This window comes from Cyprinus carpio, chromosome A4 (genome assembly GCF_018340385.1).
Source record: "Cyprinus carpio isolate SPL01 chromosome A4, ASM1834038v1, whole genome shotgun sequence".
NCBI classification, from domain to species: Eukaryota; Metazoa; Chordata; class Actinopteri; order Cypriniformes; family Cyprinidae; genus Cyprinus; species Cyprinus carpio.
Window position 1 is genome coordinate 10,975,486 of NC_056575.1, and position 17,605 is coordinate 10,993,090.

General features: G+C 33.8%; 4 protein-coding genes across 8 annotated transcripts in view; 3 read left to right on the top strand and 1 right to left on the bottom strand.

Annotated features, from left to right (window-relative positions):
* Positions 1-510: 510 nt before the first annotated feature.
* Positions 511-7,947, top strand: LOC109074917 (t-complex 11, testis-specific-like 2). Its single transcript, XM_042740464.1, has 10 exons — positions 511-668; positions 2,200-2,380; positions 2,767-2,899; positions 3,179-3,299; positions 3,387-3,610; positions 4,438-4,574; positions 4,932-5,119; positions 5,229-5,410; positions 5,541-5,713; positions 6,504-7,947. The coding sequence occupies exons 2-10, from the start codon at positions 2,209-2,211 to the stop codon at positions 6,773-6,775; spliced, it is 1,602 nt and encodes a 533-aa protein (XP_042596398.1). The 5' UTR covers positions 511-668; positions 2,200-2,208; the 3' UTR covers positions 6,776-7,947.
* A 2,387-nt stretch (positions 7,948-10,334) lies between these two features.
* Positions 10,335-14,296, top strand: LOC109071403 (vesicle transport protein GOT1B-like). 4 transcript variants are annotated; one of them, XM_042740492.1, is made up of 6 exons: positions 10,335-10,468; positions 10,951-11,042; positions 11,532-11,710; positions 12,088-12,169; positions 13,496-13,507; positions 13,665-14,296. In XM_042740492.1, exons 1-6 carry the CDS (start codon positions 10,444-10,446, stop codon positions 13,671-13,673), a joined length of 399 nt encoding a protein of 132 aa, XP_042596426.1. In that variant the 5' UTR covers positions 10,335-10,443; the 3' UTR covers positions 13,674-14,296. The 4 variants fall into 4 exon arrangements, with proteins under 4 accessions (XP_042596426.1, XP_042596432.1, XP_042596419.1 ...); XM_042740498.1 differs by lacking the exon at positions 13,496-13,507; XM_042740485.1 differs by having other exon boundaries at positions 10,336-10,468; positions 13,496-14,296.
* A 406-nt stretch (positions 14,297-14,702) lies between these two features.
* Positions 14,703-16,622, top strand: LOC122139949 (spexin prohormone 1-like). 2 transcript variants are annotated; one of them, XM_042740519.1, is made up of 4 exons: positions 14,703-15,661; positions 15,818-15,875; positions 15,981-16,043; positions 16,233-16,622. In XM_042740519.1, the coding sequence occupies exons 1-4, from the start codon at positions 15,548-15,550 to the stop codon at positions 16,331-16,333; spliced, it is 336 nt and encodes a 111-aa protein (XP_042596453.1). In that variant the 5' UTR covers positions 14,703-15,547; the 3' UTR covers positions 16,334-16,622. The 2 variants fall into 2 exon arrangements, with proteins under 2 accessions (XP_042596453.1, XP_042596446.1); XM_042740512.1 differs by having other exon boundaries at positions 14,703-15,348; positions 15,581-15,661; positions 15,818-16,043.
* Positions 16,623-17,165: 543 nt separating this feature from the next.
* The window catches only part of LOC109071391 (glycogen [starch] synthase, liver-like), an 11,030-nt gene continuing 10,590 nt past the window's right edge, over positions 17,166-17,605 (bottom strand). The window contains exon 16 of the mRNA XM_042740528.1: positions 17,166-17,605. This exon is cut by the window's right edge and continues 271 nt beyond it. The gene's annotated coding sequence lies outside the window, so the exon portion shown is untranslated.

A 17,605-nucleotide genomic window follows, 5' to 3' on the forward strand; every position in this document is an offset into this window, starting at 1 on the left:
CGTGATGATTTCTGTAATTTGAGAATCACGCTAAAGGTTCAGGAAGTGATTTGAAATCTTTTGAATAATAACAAATCATCATAATCCTCGGTGGGAGGGATTAAGCGAAAGATCGAAATATCATCGACATCGAATCAGAACATAATCAAAACGTTCGGATGAAACGGACACATACATTCCTCGACAACAAATTACGAATGTTTTATGCTTTGTTACTTTGTACAGTAGCTCGCTTCGTCCACAAAGCATTTTTATGTTATTTTACGTCACATCCGTAAACAAAGAAGCTCATGCGAGCTGGACTGTGCCATTGTGTTACTAGGGGGTGAGTGCTAGTCCTGTACAAAACACATCGTCGACATTTTTTGTAGTTTTATAATAAAACAACAGTGTCGCGCCTATTTTAAATTTTAATATCTCTCTCCGACAGTTATATGTTAATTTATCTCATTAGCTTTACTTCTTAAACCCAATGCAAAATATCGACACCCCTATAGCTGCGGAATAATAGATCCTTCCTGTTTCACAAAACACTAACCAAGTGATATTTTAAAGAGCCCTTTAAAGTCCAAGTGTACTAACGAAGGAAGTAGCATTCTTCAAATCGAGGAAAAACTCGGTTGTCCTCTGTTGTTTGCCAAGTCCTCACTTTCGAGGACTTGACTCAGGTAACTGTTGCATAGTTTTAATCGTTTAGAGTTTATAAATATATAGAGAGAGAGTTTATAAATACATATATTATATATAGAAGAGCTGGACATTGGTTATGTTTGCATAACTGACTCACTAAATGAAATGCATGACTAAAGCATTTATTATAAAACAGTGGAAAATTAAGTCGAACACGTAACGTTACGTCTTTGCGTTGTTCGCTTCATTAAATGTACGGGCGCGCGCGCTCACTATCTTATTTATTAATATTTACCTTACATCCAGATCATAAAGTGACTGTTTACTAATTTCACGTTGCTTATCTTTAAATGGGCTGGGGTTTGCATGATCTAGAAAGTCCAGTTCGGCTGCTCTTGTGCTTTGACAGTTTGCTCGTGTTTTGTCCTTGTTTGTGTGCTGAAGATAAGGTCACGTGTGCAGAGCAGCTGAGTGCAGTGTGTGTGTGTTTTGTTTTTCGCGTGTGTCGCGCTGTCACAGCACCTCCTTTTAGGGCCCAGAGCTGCAGGAGCCTGTCCCTCCTAATTTAAACCTGACTAAGGATGTGCATGTGCATGGGTTTCTGTTTTCTATAATGTTGAATAAATAAAACCAAATGTGAGCATTTGACCAAATTATACATTGTGACTTCCTTATTAAGGGGCAACTTTGATCTTAAAGGGAGAGAAAAAAAAATTATACACACAAAAATGATAATTAATGATGATTTATTCACTGAAACATGTTATTTTTAGTATTATTTTATATTATTATAGTGTTTATTAACATGCTGAATTACTTTTAATTTTTTAATTGTTAGTTGTCATTTTAGTTTGAGTAGTTTTTCTGTGCTTTTACCATTTAAAAAAAAAATAACTTTAATATATTATATTAATATACATTTATTTCAGTTTTTTAGCTGTAAGATATCAATATTTTAAATTTCGTTTTTTCATCTGATATTTTTTCATTTCAGCTTTATTTAAAGAAAAAGTTTACATTTTAAGTTTAACTTTTCCTTTAACTCTGTTGTAACAGATACTAATTATAAGATAGTTTAAATAAACAAGCAGTTTTGTCAGAGCATTAAGAATAATAGGTAGGATTAGTTTCTAACTTACTATATGAATGCATTTTTATTAATTAATGAAGGTCATTGTTGACTTTTTGTTACTGATGCTGACTCAACTTCCTGAAAGACAAGCAGTTACTCTGTTATTTTAGGAAACAGGTGTGTAGTGAAGCTTATAAAGGCAGAGGGGTGTAACGAGATCGGTTTGCTTTTAAAGCTCACGCTGCTAGCTGGTGTTATTTGTTACCTAAGAGACAGCACCGGTCAACGTCTGAAATACATTTAAAATACAATGTCCCTTTGTGGGCCACATGAATATCATTGAGGCCTTTTGTTACCCATTTATTTTCCTTTTCTTTGTCAACAAAGCTTTATGTCCTTGTGGAATTTTCCAGCACTGAAAGTGTATCCTATTGTCAAAACTTATTTTTAGCCACAAGATTCTCCTCAATACCTTTTTTTTTCATAATTTGCACCAGCCCCTCACAATGCCACTGAACGATGAACGTCCCACCTCCACATCTACGGTGGCCAGCGAGGACCAGAACAGTGACACAGAGTCATCGGAAAGGTGCGACAGTTTAACCTCATCCAGCGATGTGGACTGTTCTCGCCAGAGCTTCGCCAGCGATTCATCCAGCAAACACAACTCTCCTTCTTGTAGGTGTCCTAATGTACAATCATTTTAGTATTATTTATATACAATTGTAGTATTTATTAATAAAGAAATAATTGTATATTTTAAGTTATAATTTTAGTTTCAATTTTAGTCATTTTTATGTGGATTTGTCCTTTTCATTAATTTGAATTAATATATTTTATTGATTTAAAAATGTATTCTGTGTAGGTTTAATTTATTTTTAGTTTAGTAATTCAACTTTTTCTATTTTATTGCATTTAGTTGCCAAAACAACATGTCAAGTTTTCATTTAAGTTTTTCTAATATTTATATTTGATTTCAGATTTATTTCAGTTAACAAAAACATATTTTGTTGTATAGAAGAATCTATTGGTCTTTTTAACCTGTATTGCTACTGTATCCTCAGGCAGCCCACCAAAAACCCTAACGCTTGATGAGGTCATGGCCTCGGCTCGGGACCTTTCTAATCTGAGCCTGGCTCATGAGATTGTTGTCAACCGAAACTTCCACCTAGAGCCTCCGGATCTACCTCAAAATAGGTACTGAACTGTTGTTATATAATTACCATCTCCAGATCTGGGTCCCACTTGATGTTTAGTTTCTTTGGTAACTGTTTATAACTATAGACATGGGTCAAGAACAAGTTAAGGGTAATGATCAAAAAAATGTACACACACAAATATACAACTAAAATATACAAAAGTCAATAGGCACTTTGCTTTCAATTTTGCATTTAGAAATTTTAAATCATAGAAAATTAATATAATTAATGAATAAAATAAATACAGAACAATGGAATCCAAACTGTTTTTTTTCCAACTGGAGAAGAAAGTTAAGGATATGGTGCACAAGGCCTTCTGGGACTGTCTTGAATCTGAGCTGAATGATGACCCTCCTGAGTACGATTACGCCATCAAACTTCTGGATGAGATCAGAGATGTAAGTTACACATTTACTCTGATACAATGATGAAAAGCATTCTGATGGCAAATGACTTCTTAATCATTTTTTTTCCTATCGTCAAAGACCCTGCTGTCCTTCCTGAACCCCGGGGCCAATCGCCTGCGTACTCAGATCATGGAGGTTCTGGACATGGACCTGATCCGCCAGCAGGCTGACAACAATGCGGTTGATATCCAGGGCCTTGTGTCTTACATCATCAATACTATGGGCAAATTCTGTGCGCCGGTCCGAGACGATGAAATCAAGAAGCTCAAGGAGAACTCAGGCAACTTAGTGACACTGTTCAAGTATGTTATTAAGGTTTCTCCTTTTATAGACGAAAATAACCATGAAAAAAACACTAAACAACAAACACTCTCCTACAAAAACATGCAAAATATTTACACAAAAAAAATTTTCATGAACAAATCTTGAATCACCAATTACTTTCGTACTAAAATTTGTTTTAGATTTACAGAACAACTGAAACCATAAATATACAAAAATCATATATTATGGGTGGCCTTATAACTAGTGTTGTTTTAGTATCATTGAGATGATTTGTAGTTTTTATTAATATTTACAATTTTAATCTTATTTAAAGAGTTAGACATTTTGTTGCGTGTTTTTGTCATTTTTAGTAATTTTGGAGGGTTTTATATATATCTATAGAAATTTTATTTCAGTTTTTGTTATTTTAAGACATCAAGTTAAAATGATTAATGATTAAATTAAAATGAGAAATGTTGCCATGGCAACAAGCTGAAATAAAATAATTACTCTATTTCAGTCAAGTGTATTTCAAGTAACAAAAAGGTTTTATATGATTTTAGTTTTAGTTAACAATAATAATGCTGTGTGTAACAATGTTATAATTACATTTTATACAAACATAAATAAACTAAAACAAATTAAAAAAAAAAAAAAAACAAATTTAATCACATTAATTAAACATGATAATACTTCATCATACTCTTACAAATACGAACAATCCATACGAAATAGGAATAATCCATGCAACTATTAGTGAATTGAGGGGGATGTGGGACACAGATCTTCACTAACAGCCATTTGATGCGAACAGTCACCTGAGGCAAAGTCTTTGATTTGGAAATGATCACTTGTGTGGTAACAGGGAGATCTTCCGGGTGCTGGATCTGATGAAAATGGACATGGTGAATTTTACCATCCAGAGCCTCAGGCCAGAGCTTCAGAGGCAGTCGGTAGAGTATGAGAGAGCCAAATTCCAGAGCATTCTGGAAAGAACTCCCAGTAAGTCCACAAACAAATTTGTACGAAAATCATTGAAAATTATTTTACATAAATTGCATTTTCACCCATTTTCACAAACATAAATATTATTTATCACCTTTTGTCATCTCTAAAACCATTTGACTTTCTCCTGTGAAACACAAATGATGCTTTAAAGATGTTTCGACTGTTTTTGTCCAACATTAGACACCACTGACGTTCATTGTATGGACCAAAAAAAAAAAAAAACACTGAGAAATTTTTTCAAAATTTCTCCACAGAATAAAGTCAAACAGGTTTGGAATGACATCAGTAAATGAATTATCATTAAAGGCATAGTTCACCCAAAAGTATCTGGACTCTTTTTAATTCACCCAGGTGCTTTGGATCACACAAATGAGTGGATCAAATCTTCAATTGAGGAGGCCACTCAAATCATGCCACCATCAGACAAGAGCAGCAATTCTGGGCAGAGCGGCAAACCCTTACCAGGCCCCACGTTGGTGCTAAATACAGCTTACATCAGACTGCTCACTTGGGACGAGAGCAAGGGCCCGTTGCCTGAGGTTGGAGAAAAAAATACACATTTAAACTCAATCTGAGCTTTGATATCAAATTCAAAATGCGCCTTTAAGAGCGTTTTATGATCTGACAGTCTCAGTTGTGCACTTGCAGACCCTGATGACGGATGAAGTGAGGTTGCAGGAGATGCAGCGGTCTCTTCAGCTCTATCAAGCGGTCGCGTCTGTTCTGCTGATAGTCTACAGCTCAATAGGAGGCGCTGTGTCAGGCCTGCCCACTCTTGTCGAGCGACTTAAGAAGATGACAGCAGTGCTGCTGGAGGGCATGCACAGCGCGTACGTCCGATCCCTGTCCTTCCCCTAAACTCTGCTCAGGCTAACACATGCACATGTCACACACATACTTCTACATAAACATAATAATGAACATCTGTCGGCTTTGTTTTTTTTCCTGTTTGGGTTACAGCGATTTTAATCTCACTGAAGCTCTTGGAAACGTCAGCGCTCAAGTCTGCTGTGAGGTCAACAAGTCTCTGGCTGAAAGAAACTTCCCAGCTCTCCCAACTGAACTGCAGGAAACTTTAAAGGGCCAGATCTGCGACATCACCCAGGAAAACAACCCAATACGCACTCTTGTTGGTAAGGAAAACTCTAATCAACAGCACTTGCGACACTGCAAAAAATGATTTTCTTATTCTTTTTTATCTTGTTTACCAGTACAAATATCTAAACAAACGTTCTTAAATCAAGACACAATTACTTGAGAAGCAAAATGGATCATATTTAAAAATATATATATATATTAAATATATTACATTTTTCTTGTTTTATGCAACTCAAGTTTTTAAGTGACTTGATTGAAGAAGGTTTCGAAATTTAATTCATAATGGAAAACGACTAAATACTAAGTAAAAAAATTATTTTAATCTTAAAATGGAAATAAATGGAGCCATGTTTTGGAGGATTTAAAAGCAGAAATATGAAACTTATAATTTTATAAAAGCAAATACATAAATTCTTCTGTTAAAACCAGTGTATTATTTAAGATATAAAGCTCTTTAAATAATAATTTTTCTAGTCATTTGACATTGTTTTCATGGCAGCTAAGTTATAAATTTGCATATAACCGTTAGCAAGCTTTTTAAATATTATATTAACAAGTATATTGTTTACACGGTGTGGCTATACTATTAAAACAGTGATACTTTGACATTTTAGAAATTGATCTCTTTCATTTCCATTGCAATAACCATTTCTGCTTTATTTTATTTATTTAATAAAAAAAAAAAAAAAAATGAAAGTGGAAATACATTTCTGTGATAAACAACATTATGACACAAATGCCGTCAGTTGAGCTTACCTAGAACTGAACTTGTAATATAGCCTTAAAGCTTGTATTGTGTCTTAATGTGCCTTTTCCGTCCCACAGAGGGAAGAGTACAGCAATACTTCAGGGTGGTCCTCGCCTCTACCAACTCTCACAGGACGCCCCCTCCCGTACCTCCAGGCTTGGGTCTGATTCAGTCAGAGCTCATGGGGCTTGGGGTCAGTTTTGTCAACCTTGTCAACTTCAACAAAAAGGTTTACGGTCCTTTCTATGTGAGCATCCTGAAGAATCTACTTTTCATCGACATGCCAGCGCCGGCTCCGCAGAATGGGATCATACAGGGGCCACCCAGCAGTCCACTGGAGTCCAAATAAACCAGGATGCATCATTTACTTGATTCGTTATTATCACCAGACATTTCACTCTTGTGTTTCTCTCGCGTGAATTATTTGATGCTTAGATCGCTGCAGTACGAAGAAGACTGAAGAACAACAGTGTGCTATGGTGCTTAAAACGGGAGATGATGGATTGGGGGTGTTGTTGCTGTTTATTATGTTACAAAGAATCTATATTCCTTGTCAAGTAATATTTTTAGCATCTCTCTAACTGTGGTTTTCACTTGACAGTGTTACTGCAATAGAAATGCAGTCATGTACAGTATATTGACCACGTTTAGGTGCAAGGCAGAATCTTTTCTATATTTACAGTTGTTAAAGACAAACCCGAAATAGGCTAATATATTTACATAGATCATTTACAGACTTTTGAGAATATGTTATATCCATGTAGAGATATCAGTGTTGTTGTGTCCCATGCCCATTTTCTAGATCATTTAAAAAAAAAAAAAAAAAAAAAGTGTTTATTGGAACGTACTGAAATCAGTGAAATTATATTATTTGTTTGCTACACATTATTTTGAAAGTATTGTATTACAATTGTTAACTGTATTTATACTTAAATATTGTCTGAGTTTCTTATTCTGCATAATTTGAAATGTCAGAAACTTGAAATTATATAAAGAGGGAGAATCAAGAACTCTGGGTAGATAAAATTAACAATGTTATTACATTATTTAGATTTTTTTTTTGGTCCTGGTAGTGTCATTTTCTACAGATATGACTGCATGATCATTTGCGTAGCCTCCATCAACATCTGGGTTAGTTTTGTATGCTGTTTGTATATCATTGTGCTTTTGTTGCAGGCATGTTTGTTTTATTACTGTTGTTAATGAAAATTAAGGCGATTGTCTTAAATAATGTTTGTGCTCTTACATTTAATAAGCTATATTAATAGTTTTATTTTAACTATTACCAAACCGCATAGATCAAGGCCCTTGTTTTGCTGGTGATTATATTTTTCCGTTGTGACAAGCGAATGAATGACATCTTTTTGTGGAAAGCCATTGTTTCAACACGACAGACCTTCAGTTTTACAATTTTGCAATAGCCTATGTGTTGTTTGTTTTCAAGAACCCTTGTAAGAACAACAAAATATGTGTAGTGTGACAAGCACTAAAAAAATAAAAAATAAATAAAAGAAAGTGTGAAACCTAGTTAATATTTCTTTTAAACCTGTCTCTGCATTCATCAGACAGCATTTAAATATTCATTTGTTACATTTAAAAAAAAAAATCAATTTAATTTCAATTAATTTAATTACTGTATGTGGGATCAAATTATATTAATAGTTAAATCACAAATCGCAATTAAACTATGTGCCCTTTACGTCATAATTAAGACTCTTATTTTGCACGAATACTCTTCCGGTGTGTTGATGTCACGCTGTCGCTGATGTCATATGAAGCTAGGTGAAGGCTAGCCGTGTCAATCTCAAACATCGTAGCTTTCGAGACCGGTGTCATTGTTATTTCGTTTCTTTTCATCATTTCAAAGTTTTAATCATGATGCAATTCATAGTAAGTATTTACATCTGATCGTGAGATTGTACACGTGTGTTTATTCGCTTGCTAATTCACATTGTAGTAGCTGAGAACTAAGTAATGGTTTAATTTGAACAACACAAACATTTACATCCGGATAATTTAGAATGTTTATACAGCATCTCTTGTCTTTCCAGCTTGGCTTCACTCTGGGGAACGTGGTTGGCATGTATCTGGCACAGAATTACGAGGTTATAAAAACGATATTTATTCACATATTAACCTGTGCCTAGAATTTTATAATAAACGAATTTTAATTTTAAGACCGGACTAAATCGCATTAGTCTTGAAATGGAGAACAGCTCTACTGTCTGAAATAATTTATTTATTTATAACGTTTTCAAGTTCCCAATATTTCAAAGAAAATCGAGGCCTTTAAGAAGGACGTGGAGGCCAAGAAGAAACCCCCAGAATGAGGGACAGGAGACCAGCCCTGTGGGGAAACATGGATAGTTGTAATTAACTGAAGATGGAGGGACAATTAAGAACAAGAATATGTAATATAGTATGTGTTAAAATATGGACAAATTAGCCCTCAAAGGTGCACAGTATATTCCTCGTGTCAAATAGTGCCTCAAAATTCAATTGTTTTGAAAATTGACATGTTCTGCTTTTTGCATTGTACTCTCTCTCTCTCTCTCTCTCTCTCTCTAAATCAGGGTAAATTAGTTTACACCTGATTTATTTGCAGTTTACCTTTTTATTTACCTTTTGGATTAATATATTATATATATATATATAATATATATATATATATATATATATATATATATATATATATATATATATATATATATATAATTGAATAATTGTTTTTCTTGCAGTGTGATTCAGTTCTTGGGTTTCCGGTATTTATGGAGAAACATGTTTGCAGTGCAAATAGAAACTGCACATAATAATCAGTTATTCCAAAAAAAAAAAAAAAAACTGCAATGTTTCATAAAGGCTTCTTAATATTATGCAATAAATGTGTGAGATTATATACTAATAAAATGCCTGCTTTAAGTTGGTTACCAATATTGTTATTTCCTAATAGTACTTTTAAATTTATCAAATGAAAAAATGCCACACGTGACATTTTTGTTAATTAAATTTAGGTGCAACATTCATAATAAAACTTTAAATTTTTCATGCTATAAAAAACTTTGCTGAATAATTGTTCGTCTACAATACACCAGAGAAACAAGGGGTTAGTATGATGCTTTAACAAATACTGGAACACCAGCTGACACATTATTCATGGGGAAACTTTAAAACAACCACATAACATCAATCATATAATAAAAAATAAAATAAATAGAAACAAACACACACTTAGATTAAACACACACCAACCAACTTGATTAAACAAAAGCAATGTTGCAGTCAACGGGCAGCCAGGTGAGACACAACCGATCTAAAGTATCCAGATAGGAATTTGTTACCCATCCTCAATGGGGAAGTGCATAAACAACATTGCTTAAACAAAAATGTTGCATGGCAAAATTGCTCAAAAAGTTGATGCACTTTTGAAACTGATGTGTGAATGGTGCTGGTAAAAAAGACCATGTGTGCACAGCGCATTTTTGTATTCATTGGTAAAGTCGTTCCGGTAATTTTACCGCTATGTACTGCTATTACTGTGTAAAAGGGGCTATAATTTAGAAACTTGCACAGGTAGACCGGCGTGTCCTGTTCAAAGTGTGCAGTTGTAAGTTCTGACCGGCAGATGGCGCGGTGCACACGGAAATAAACAATACCTGTAGTCCAAATATCACAGTTGCATCTGTGTGTACATTTATCAAGCTTATTATGGTGAAAACGATGTATGTAAAATAGTACATATTAACAGTTGCTATATATTTTTTTTTAATATAATCTAGTATTTACTACAGTGACTTTTATCACGTCATCACTAAACACATTAAATGGCTTAAACACGCTTTAGATTTGTTTAGAATAGTACTTACTCAAAATAGCAATCATTCAGAATATTAAATGAATACGAGATGCGTTAGGTTTGTAAAGTTTATCGGGGAAAGTTTCTCCGGAAGCTGAAAGTGAGTGTTTCCGGTACGCGTGGCCGCCGCTCCTGTGTCAGCTGTTGAGGCGAAACGAGCCAAGATGATCTCCCTCACCGACTCCCAGAGTAAGATTAACAGAACCCGTCTCACTGACAGCTCTTCCTCACACAGTGGCTAGCGTCAGTGCTTTCACAAAGCCTGTGGTCTTTATTATTGCGCCTCTCCGAGTATTTATGTTCGTATAGATTCGCGCAGATGCCACTCCACCAGTTACAAGTACAGCGCGAGAGCCGGTAAACAGACAAAATAGATGTTCTGGCTGAACCCACGCTTTAATTTTGACAGTGACCTGCACCAGACGCAATGCATAAAGACAGAACAGTCCTATAAACACAGTTTCGTGCTTATGATCATCATAATCATCAATAAGAAATAAACAAATCACATTCGCATGCTATTGAATGCATATTATATATATATATATATATTATAATATATATATATATATATATATATATATATATATATATATATATATAATGTAATTGATTAAAACGCATTTGCATATAATATTGGTTTAATTTTATGGTTTTCCATCTCTCAACAGAAATTGGAATGGGGCTAACAGGATTTGGTGTATTTTTCCTGTTTTTTGGGATGATCCTGTTTTTTGATAAAGCTCTCCTTGCCATAGGAAATGTGAGTGTTCTCATGTTGTCATATATATATATATATATACACACACACATGTATAAACATTCAGATGTATACATTTTAATATTCAAATATATTCCTATCTATAAATGTATAATTTAAGTATTTATTGCATTTTATGTATTAAAGTTTTAATATATGTAATTTATATATATATATATATATATATATATATATATATATATACGCACACATATATACACAGTTTCTGATCAGTTTCTTTTGTATAAGTTTGTTGTGAATAGTATCTGCACTGATTTCCTACAGATTTCTACTTAAATTTTCATCATATTCTTCATTATGCTGCTCTAGTTTCTGGTATCAAGTGTCCTCTCATAACAGCTCAAACACAATTATTAAACTGCAGTTTATATAACTTTATAGTGCAAGTGCACTGAGCCACATAAGCACAGATCCCTCCACCCGAGGCCAGTTTTTCTCTCTCACCTCTCTCTTGGTCTTCATTTGTCTCAGATCTTTTTTGTTGTCGGGCTGGCATTCGTAATCGGGCTGGAGAGGACATTCAGGTTCTTCTTTCAGAAGCACAAAATGAAAGCCACGAGCTTCTTTCTAGGAGGCGTCTTCATAGTGCTGATTGGATGGCCCATCATCGGAGTGTTTCTAGAGTTTTATGGCTTCTTTCTGTTATTCAGGTATTTTTGTTTACAGGATTAGGAATCTCTTATCCAGGCAAATTATGCAGCTACATAACTAGTAGCTCTGAGTAGAGACAGAAGTCAACTGTTTTTTAATAGATGCAGACTGGTTAAAGGCAGATATAGATATTATATACACATTTAGCGTATAGATAAATGGTATGATTTAATAGTAAATGAGAAAAAAAGTGAAAATTAAATGAACACTTTTTTTACACAACTATTATATTATTTAAATATAAAATGTACATTATTCGTTAAGTCTGTTGGTAGGTTTTGGAACTGAAAGCAAAGCAAACTAACATTTCAGATCAGTAATTCTTAACTATATATCACTCTATATCCACATACTAATGCTTTCTCTTCATGTGTAGGGGATTCTTTCCAGTGGTCGTAGGCTTCATCAGGAGGATTCCTGTGCTGGGATACTTGCTGAATCTTCCCTTCATTAGTGGGGTAAGTTTTAGTCAGCAGGCTGATGAAGAAGAGATTGTGAGCTGGTCTTTTTATTTCCATAAAAGGATCCTCTAAGATTGCAGTGAATTTAACACGTGTCCTAACCAGGCATAATGCAGTAAATGACAAATAAACAACGAGAGAAGAAAAAAAAAAGAGAGTGTAAATGAGCTGTCATACCATTAAACAAGTACGTTCTGATTGAATGTGATTGTGTTAACATTTACACTATCAGTGTGAACAGACACATTACTTATCAATATAAACTTATCACATCATTTCTGTTTAGGTCTTAAAATAAATTCACTTCAAAAGCTTTTGCTTGCTTTAGCAGCTATGAAACTAACATGCTTTCCCACTAAACGTAATACAAATCAAAAGGGGCATCTTTGAAAACAAGTAATATTTTTGTTCAGATATATTCAAAAATGTTCAAATATTTTAATATTAAGGGCTTTTCGAAGTAGCAATATTTTTCCTTAGATTTAAAAAAAAAAAAAACATCCTAGTACAAGATAACTTTAGAACTGAATAGAACTGAATCTCTGAAATTAAATACACTACTGTTTGAAAGTTTATGGTCAGTATTTTTATTTTTTTTATTTTTTTTTAAGAATTATAAAAAATAAAAAAATCAGCAAGGATGCTTTAAATTAATCAAAAGTGACATTAAAGACATTTAGAATATTACAAAATCCTGAAAATATTCAAATATGTCAAAAATATTTTACTAATAATATATTAAGCAGCACAACTGTTTTAAGCATTGATAATAATAATAATAATAATAATAAGTAGAAGTAGAAGTAGAAGTAGAAGAAAGACTTTGCCATTACAGGAATAAATTATATTTTATGATGTATTTTAAAAAGAAAACCGGTATTTTAAATAGTCTTTCACAGTATTGTTGTTTTACTGTATTTGTGAGGATAAGAGACTCCTTTCGAAATCTTTTGAGTATATCAAGAACCGATGGTAGCTCTCTGCTAGTGGCTAACACAAACATTTAGATAAACACTTGGCCTTTTTGGGCAGATTCCCAGCTGTTTACACCTTCATGCCAGAAAACAGTCTCTTGCAAGTGTCTTTCAACGTGTGTTTGTTGTTCTTTTAAAGCCTTCCTAAGCTGAGCGGACAGTCAGCTATCTTGGTCAGTCACTGCTAATTCTGTGCGCCTGTGAGCATGAATCATGCCGTCCTGTGTGCACTGAATATTTTAAGTGATAAATGTATCATGAATCAGATTAGATCTAATTGGTAATTTCATATCTATAAAAAAAATTTCCTTGAAAGTGTCCTAATCCTTTTTTTTGTTTGTTTCTTCAGTATGTGGACAAAGTGAGTGAAAGCAACAACATGGTTTAAAAGACACTTTTTTTTAATTTTTTTTTTACCGCTTCTGATGGATTTTCTAAAGCATTACTGTAAAACAGCCATGAGAAGTATAGAGGTCGTATTACTGAAGCTTTATATTCAGACATGTTTCCATTGCAAGGACGTCTGAGTGATATTTACGTCAGTGAGAAGTGTGCAGCGTGGAAAAGAAGCCACTCCTTCGCCAGCCGGCCAGAGCAATGCGATCTATAGAGCGGCGTCACAACATCCAGCATCCCTGAAGAACTGTGCCCTGCTTTAGAAATGTAAACTTCATGAAGAAGTTACTGGAGATCCTCCCATCAGGAACGCTTGTTTGAATGTGTAAAGCGACTTCTGAAAGTCTGTTCTGTTACAACAATGGCCTTGTTACATGCTTGTGTCTATATTTGTATTTTAAAGAGGGAGGAGAGCTGGATGACTTATTTTCTTGATTTTTTTTTTTTTTTCTGTGACACCTGCTGAAAATGCAAGTGTGATATTTACACTTTCTGGTAAAATTAAACTGTTACTAATCAGACTGGCATACAGAGATGTTGTTCTTGTTATTATTTATTAGTATTTTTTATTATTTTGTTCTTTTTCTGTCTTCAAAAATGTATCTCTAATTTTAAATCACTGTCAGATTGCAGCACTGGGATTTCAAAATGGTTCTGCTGCCACAAACTTTTTAAAATATATTTAAAAACCTGATATGAGGTCAGTGTCATTATTATTATTGCTATATTAGGTATTGGGGGTATACAGTAAAAATGAAAAAAAAATTTTTTTTTGCAATATTGACATTTTTTGGGGTTCCTCAAAAAGGGTATTTAAAAGGTTATTATTATTAATAATAATAGTAATAATAATACAAAATAGTATTATAATATTGATATTATAAAATAATTGTGTTTTGATAATATTTTATTTAAAATATCATTAGGTTTGAATTCATTATCACCAAGAGCAAAAACAATTAATAATACATTTATCTCTATATGCACACAATTTCTATAAAAATAATTGTTTTATATATTATGAAAAAAAAATATTTGTATTATTGTTCGTTGATACAAATAATTTTTTTTTATTAAATTTTATTATTATTCTAAAACAATTGCTTTATACACACACGCACACTATGCATTTCTTTTTTTGACACAAATTGTGTCTCAAGTATATTGAGGAATGAGACAGACTTGTTGTCTTCTTCTGCCTAATTTTTACTCTGCCAAAATTTGTTGTTTTGTAATCTATTTCAGAGACCATACACATTTAAAGTTGTTTCTTATCCATTTTTCGATTTGAGAAGTGACATAAATTGCAAGTAATTTGGAGGCAGAGCCCAGCAGGTATTTATATATGTAGTGTCAGCCGCTCACTGTTCATTCATAAAAAACGATTAGCTGGTGTATTTGAGACGCTTCATTGCTGAAGGTGTAAACATATCAATGCTTTCCACCCACTTCTTTTCATTAGTTAGCTATTAAAAGTGCACACGAATGGAAATTTCCCTTCAGTAGTGCTAAAAAGCATCCTGGCTAACAGATGTAAAATGTAGCCAGCCCTGCGAGTGTGTCTTCAAACGTCATAGCAGTAAAGTAGGCTTATTATTTTTAAAGGAAGGGTTAACTAATCGCTCTGAAAGGTTCGTGGTCCGGCCCCGATGTGAATCAATGGGACGTGACCTATAGCCGAAGACTAATTCATTCAACATTCCCCCACCCTGATGATTATAAATATCGAGGACGGACTTCACAGTCTTCACTCTTGATCTTGCCTCTGAGACTCAACAGTTGAAGAGAACCTCTGACACTATGAAAGTAAGTCCACATTCATGCTTTCACTGACTAGACAGAATAAAAAAAGAGAGAAGCTGATGTGACTACCAGGAATTTAGTCATTTTGATATTAAAAATCTTGTATTGATACTTTTGTGCATAATGTAATTAACAATGAAGAGCAAAGAGACTAATATACAGTGTTATAAAAGGCTGATTGCAATGCTCTTGCACATGGGAAATGATATATTTTAACATGACTTCACCTTTTCAGGATTTAAGGACTCTTGCGGCTTATGCACTTGTGCTGTTACTTCTGGCAACATTTGTGTCCCATTCCTGGTGTGCGCCCAAGGTATGATATAATGTTATTTGTTTAAACATTTACTATTTTAATTTTAAAACTGTAATTATTTGCAATTTATTTTCTTACTTTTTATAACTATTTAAGATTTTAATTATGTTCTGTATAAAACATACACATACAACATTTTTTTTTTTTTAATTAAAGGGCAGTTTTCAGCGTCGGAATTGGACGCCTCAAGCCATGTTATATCTGAAGGGCACACGTATGTTCCTGCTGTTTGTCAACCATATGTGTCTAAAACTGCTTATACGATTACTTTTGTTCCGTACAATTTTTAATAGAATTCGTTTTTTGTTGTTTCTAATAGAAGGACGGCGCTTTGTGTCAGAAGACAGAAATGAAGGGGACTTGTATGACACGATACGCTTAGGTATGAATTAAAAAATCTCACAGTTTGTGACTTTTGTTCTCTAAACCATTATTTATGCTTGCTGAGACTTTAGTGTTCATATTGCTTGCAAGTGGGAAACAATTGGTTTAATGCTAAGAAAGTGTAATACTAATTGTAAGCTTGTAAACAAATACTAATATTATTATGCAAAACTGTCATTCTCCACAGAGTCACGCAGCCAAAACACAGAAAACCTGAGCATCTCTAAAGCGGCTGCATTTCTCTTAAATGTTCTCCAGCAAGCCAGAGACGAGGGTGAGCCTTACTGAAACCTGCTAAAAGAGCGCCAACAACTCACTCTTTCATCTTCCAGTTTTGTGAGCCATGTGGAATTTCATGTTTTCGAGTTTTCATCCTCTGCTACAGTGATGCCCGCGTTTGACATCTCTGAAGGTTCATCACTTACTGGTCAACACTATTACAGTCAGATTTGAGTAATGTAGAGTTATGTGTGTCTCCAGATTGTCTGTATGATTCCACTTGGACTGATCATTTAAATAACAAGGACTGATAGTAAAGTATTTTTATTTCTTTATTTCTTTCAGGGGAAATAATGGGTGTTTTTTTTTCAAGACATATCATCTTGGAAAAGAGACTATTTATGATGATTGGAATTCTGTGTAATATATAATTAACTGTACAGATTTGTTTTGTCCTTTTCATTTTCTCATGTTAAATCAACATGTGAATTGAATGTTCTGTAAAATACATATTTGCGAATGTGTGAACATTTTCTCAATTAATTAAACTGAATTTGCACTGATAACTGCTACTGTGAGTGAGACTTTTTAATAAAACATGGTTAGGATACATATTTGCACATTATTTGGTTAAAATTTGCTAATCATTGATACACAGCACATTTTATGGCCTTTTATTGTGGCCAGCCTAAGGCACACCTGTGCAATAATCATGCTGTCTAATCAGCATCTTGATATACCACACCTGTGAGGTGGATGGATTATCACAGCAAAGGAGAAGTGCTCACTAACACAGATTTAGACAGATTTGTGAACGATATTTTAGAGAAATAGGCCTTTTGTGTACATAGTCAAAGTCTTAGATCTCATGAAAAATGGGGGCAAAAACAAAAGTGTTGCGTTTATAATTTTGTTCAGTGTATATAAAGGTGTTTTTAGTTTTTTTTTTCTTTCAATATTTGCACAAATTATTGCCTCATATAGCACCAATAAGCCAAATTTGATGCCCAATTTGGTTTAAAACACCATATAGTTGTGTGTTTAGTACCAAATTTATATCCAAAAGTCTAAAAGCAGTACTGAAACCATTTGAGATGCATGAACTCCAAAAGTTCATGTCAAACTTGATAAGAGTGTCTTCAACAAAAGCAAGAATCATCTGTACATCAATGAGTCCACATGGTTCAGTTATCATTAGTCACAAGTTTAAATGGGTTATTAAATCCCAGATTATCAGTATCGTCTCAGACTTTTGAATGCCACTGTAGGTTATCTTCTCATTCATACTTTGAAGATACTTCATCAATAATCCGTTCAAAAGCTGCAGGCAGACAAATGTAG

Excerpts from the sequence above, each read along its gene's own strand:
- LOC109074917 (XM_042740464.1), top strand. The coding sequence starts at position 2,209 with ATGCCACTGAACGATGAACGTCCCACCTCCACATCTACGGTGGCCAGC. Across the intron at positions 5,120-5,228 it reads GCAAGGGCCCGTTGCCTGAG|ACCCTGATGACGGATGAAGT; the intron begins GTTGGAGAAAAA and ends GTGCACTTGCAG. Across the intron at positions 5,714-6,503 it reads CCCAATACGCACTCTTGTTG|AGGGAAGAGTACAGCAATAC; the intron begins GTAAGGAAAACT and ends TCCGTCCCACAG.
- LOC109071403 (XM_042740485.1), top strand. The coding sequence starts at position 10,444 with ATGATCTCCCTCACCGACTCCCAGA. Across the intron at positions 11,043-11,531 it reads CTCTCCTTGCCATAGGAAAT|ATCTTTTTTGTTGTCGGGCT; the intron begins GTGAGTGTTCTC and ends CATTTGTCTCAG. Across the intron at positions 11,711-12,087 it reads GGCTTCTTTCTGTTATTCAG|GGGATTCTTTCCAGTGGTCG; the intron begins GTATTTTTGTTT and ends CTTCATGTGTAG.
- LOC122139949 (XM_042740512.1), top strand. Across the intron at positions 15,662-15,817 it reads ATTCCTGGTGTGCGCCCAAG|GGCAGTTTTCAGCGTCGGAA; the intron begins GTATGATATAAT and ends TTTTAATTAAAG. Across the intron at positions 16,044-16,232 it reads GTATGACACGATACGCTTAG|AGTCACGCAGCCAAAACACA; the intron begins GTATGAATTAAA and ends CATTCTCCACAG.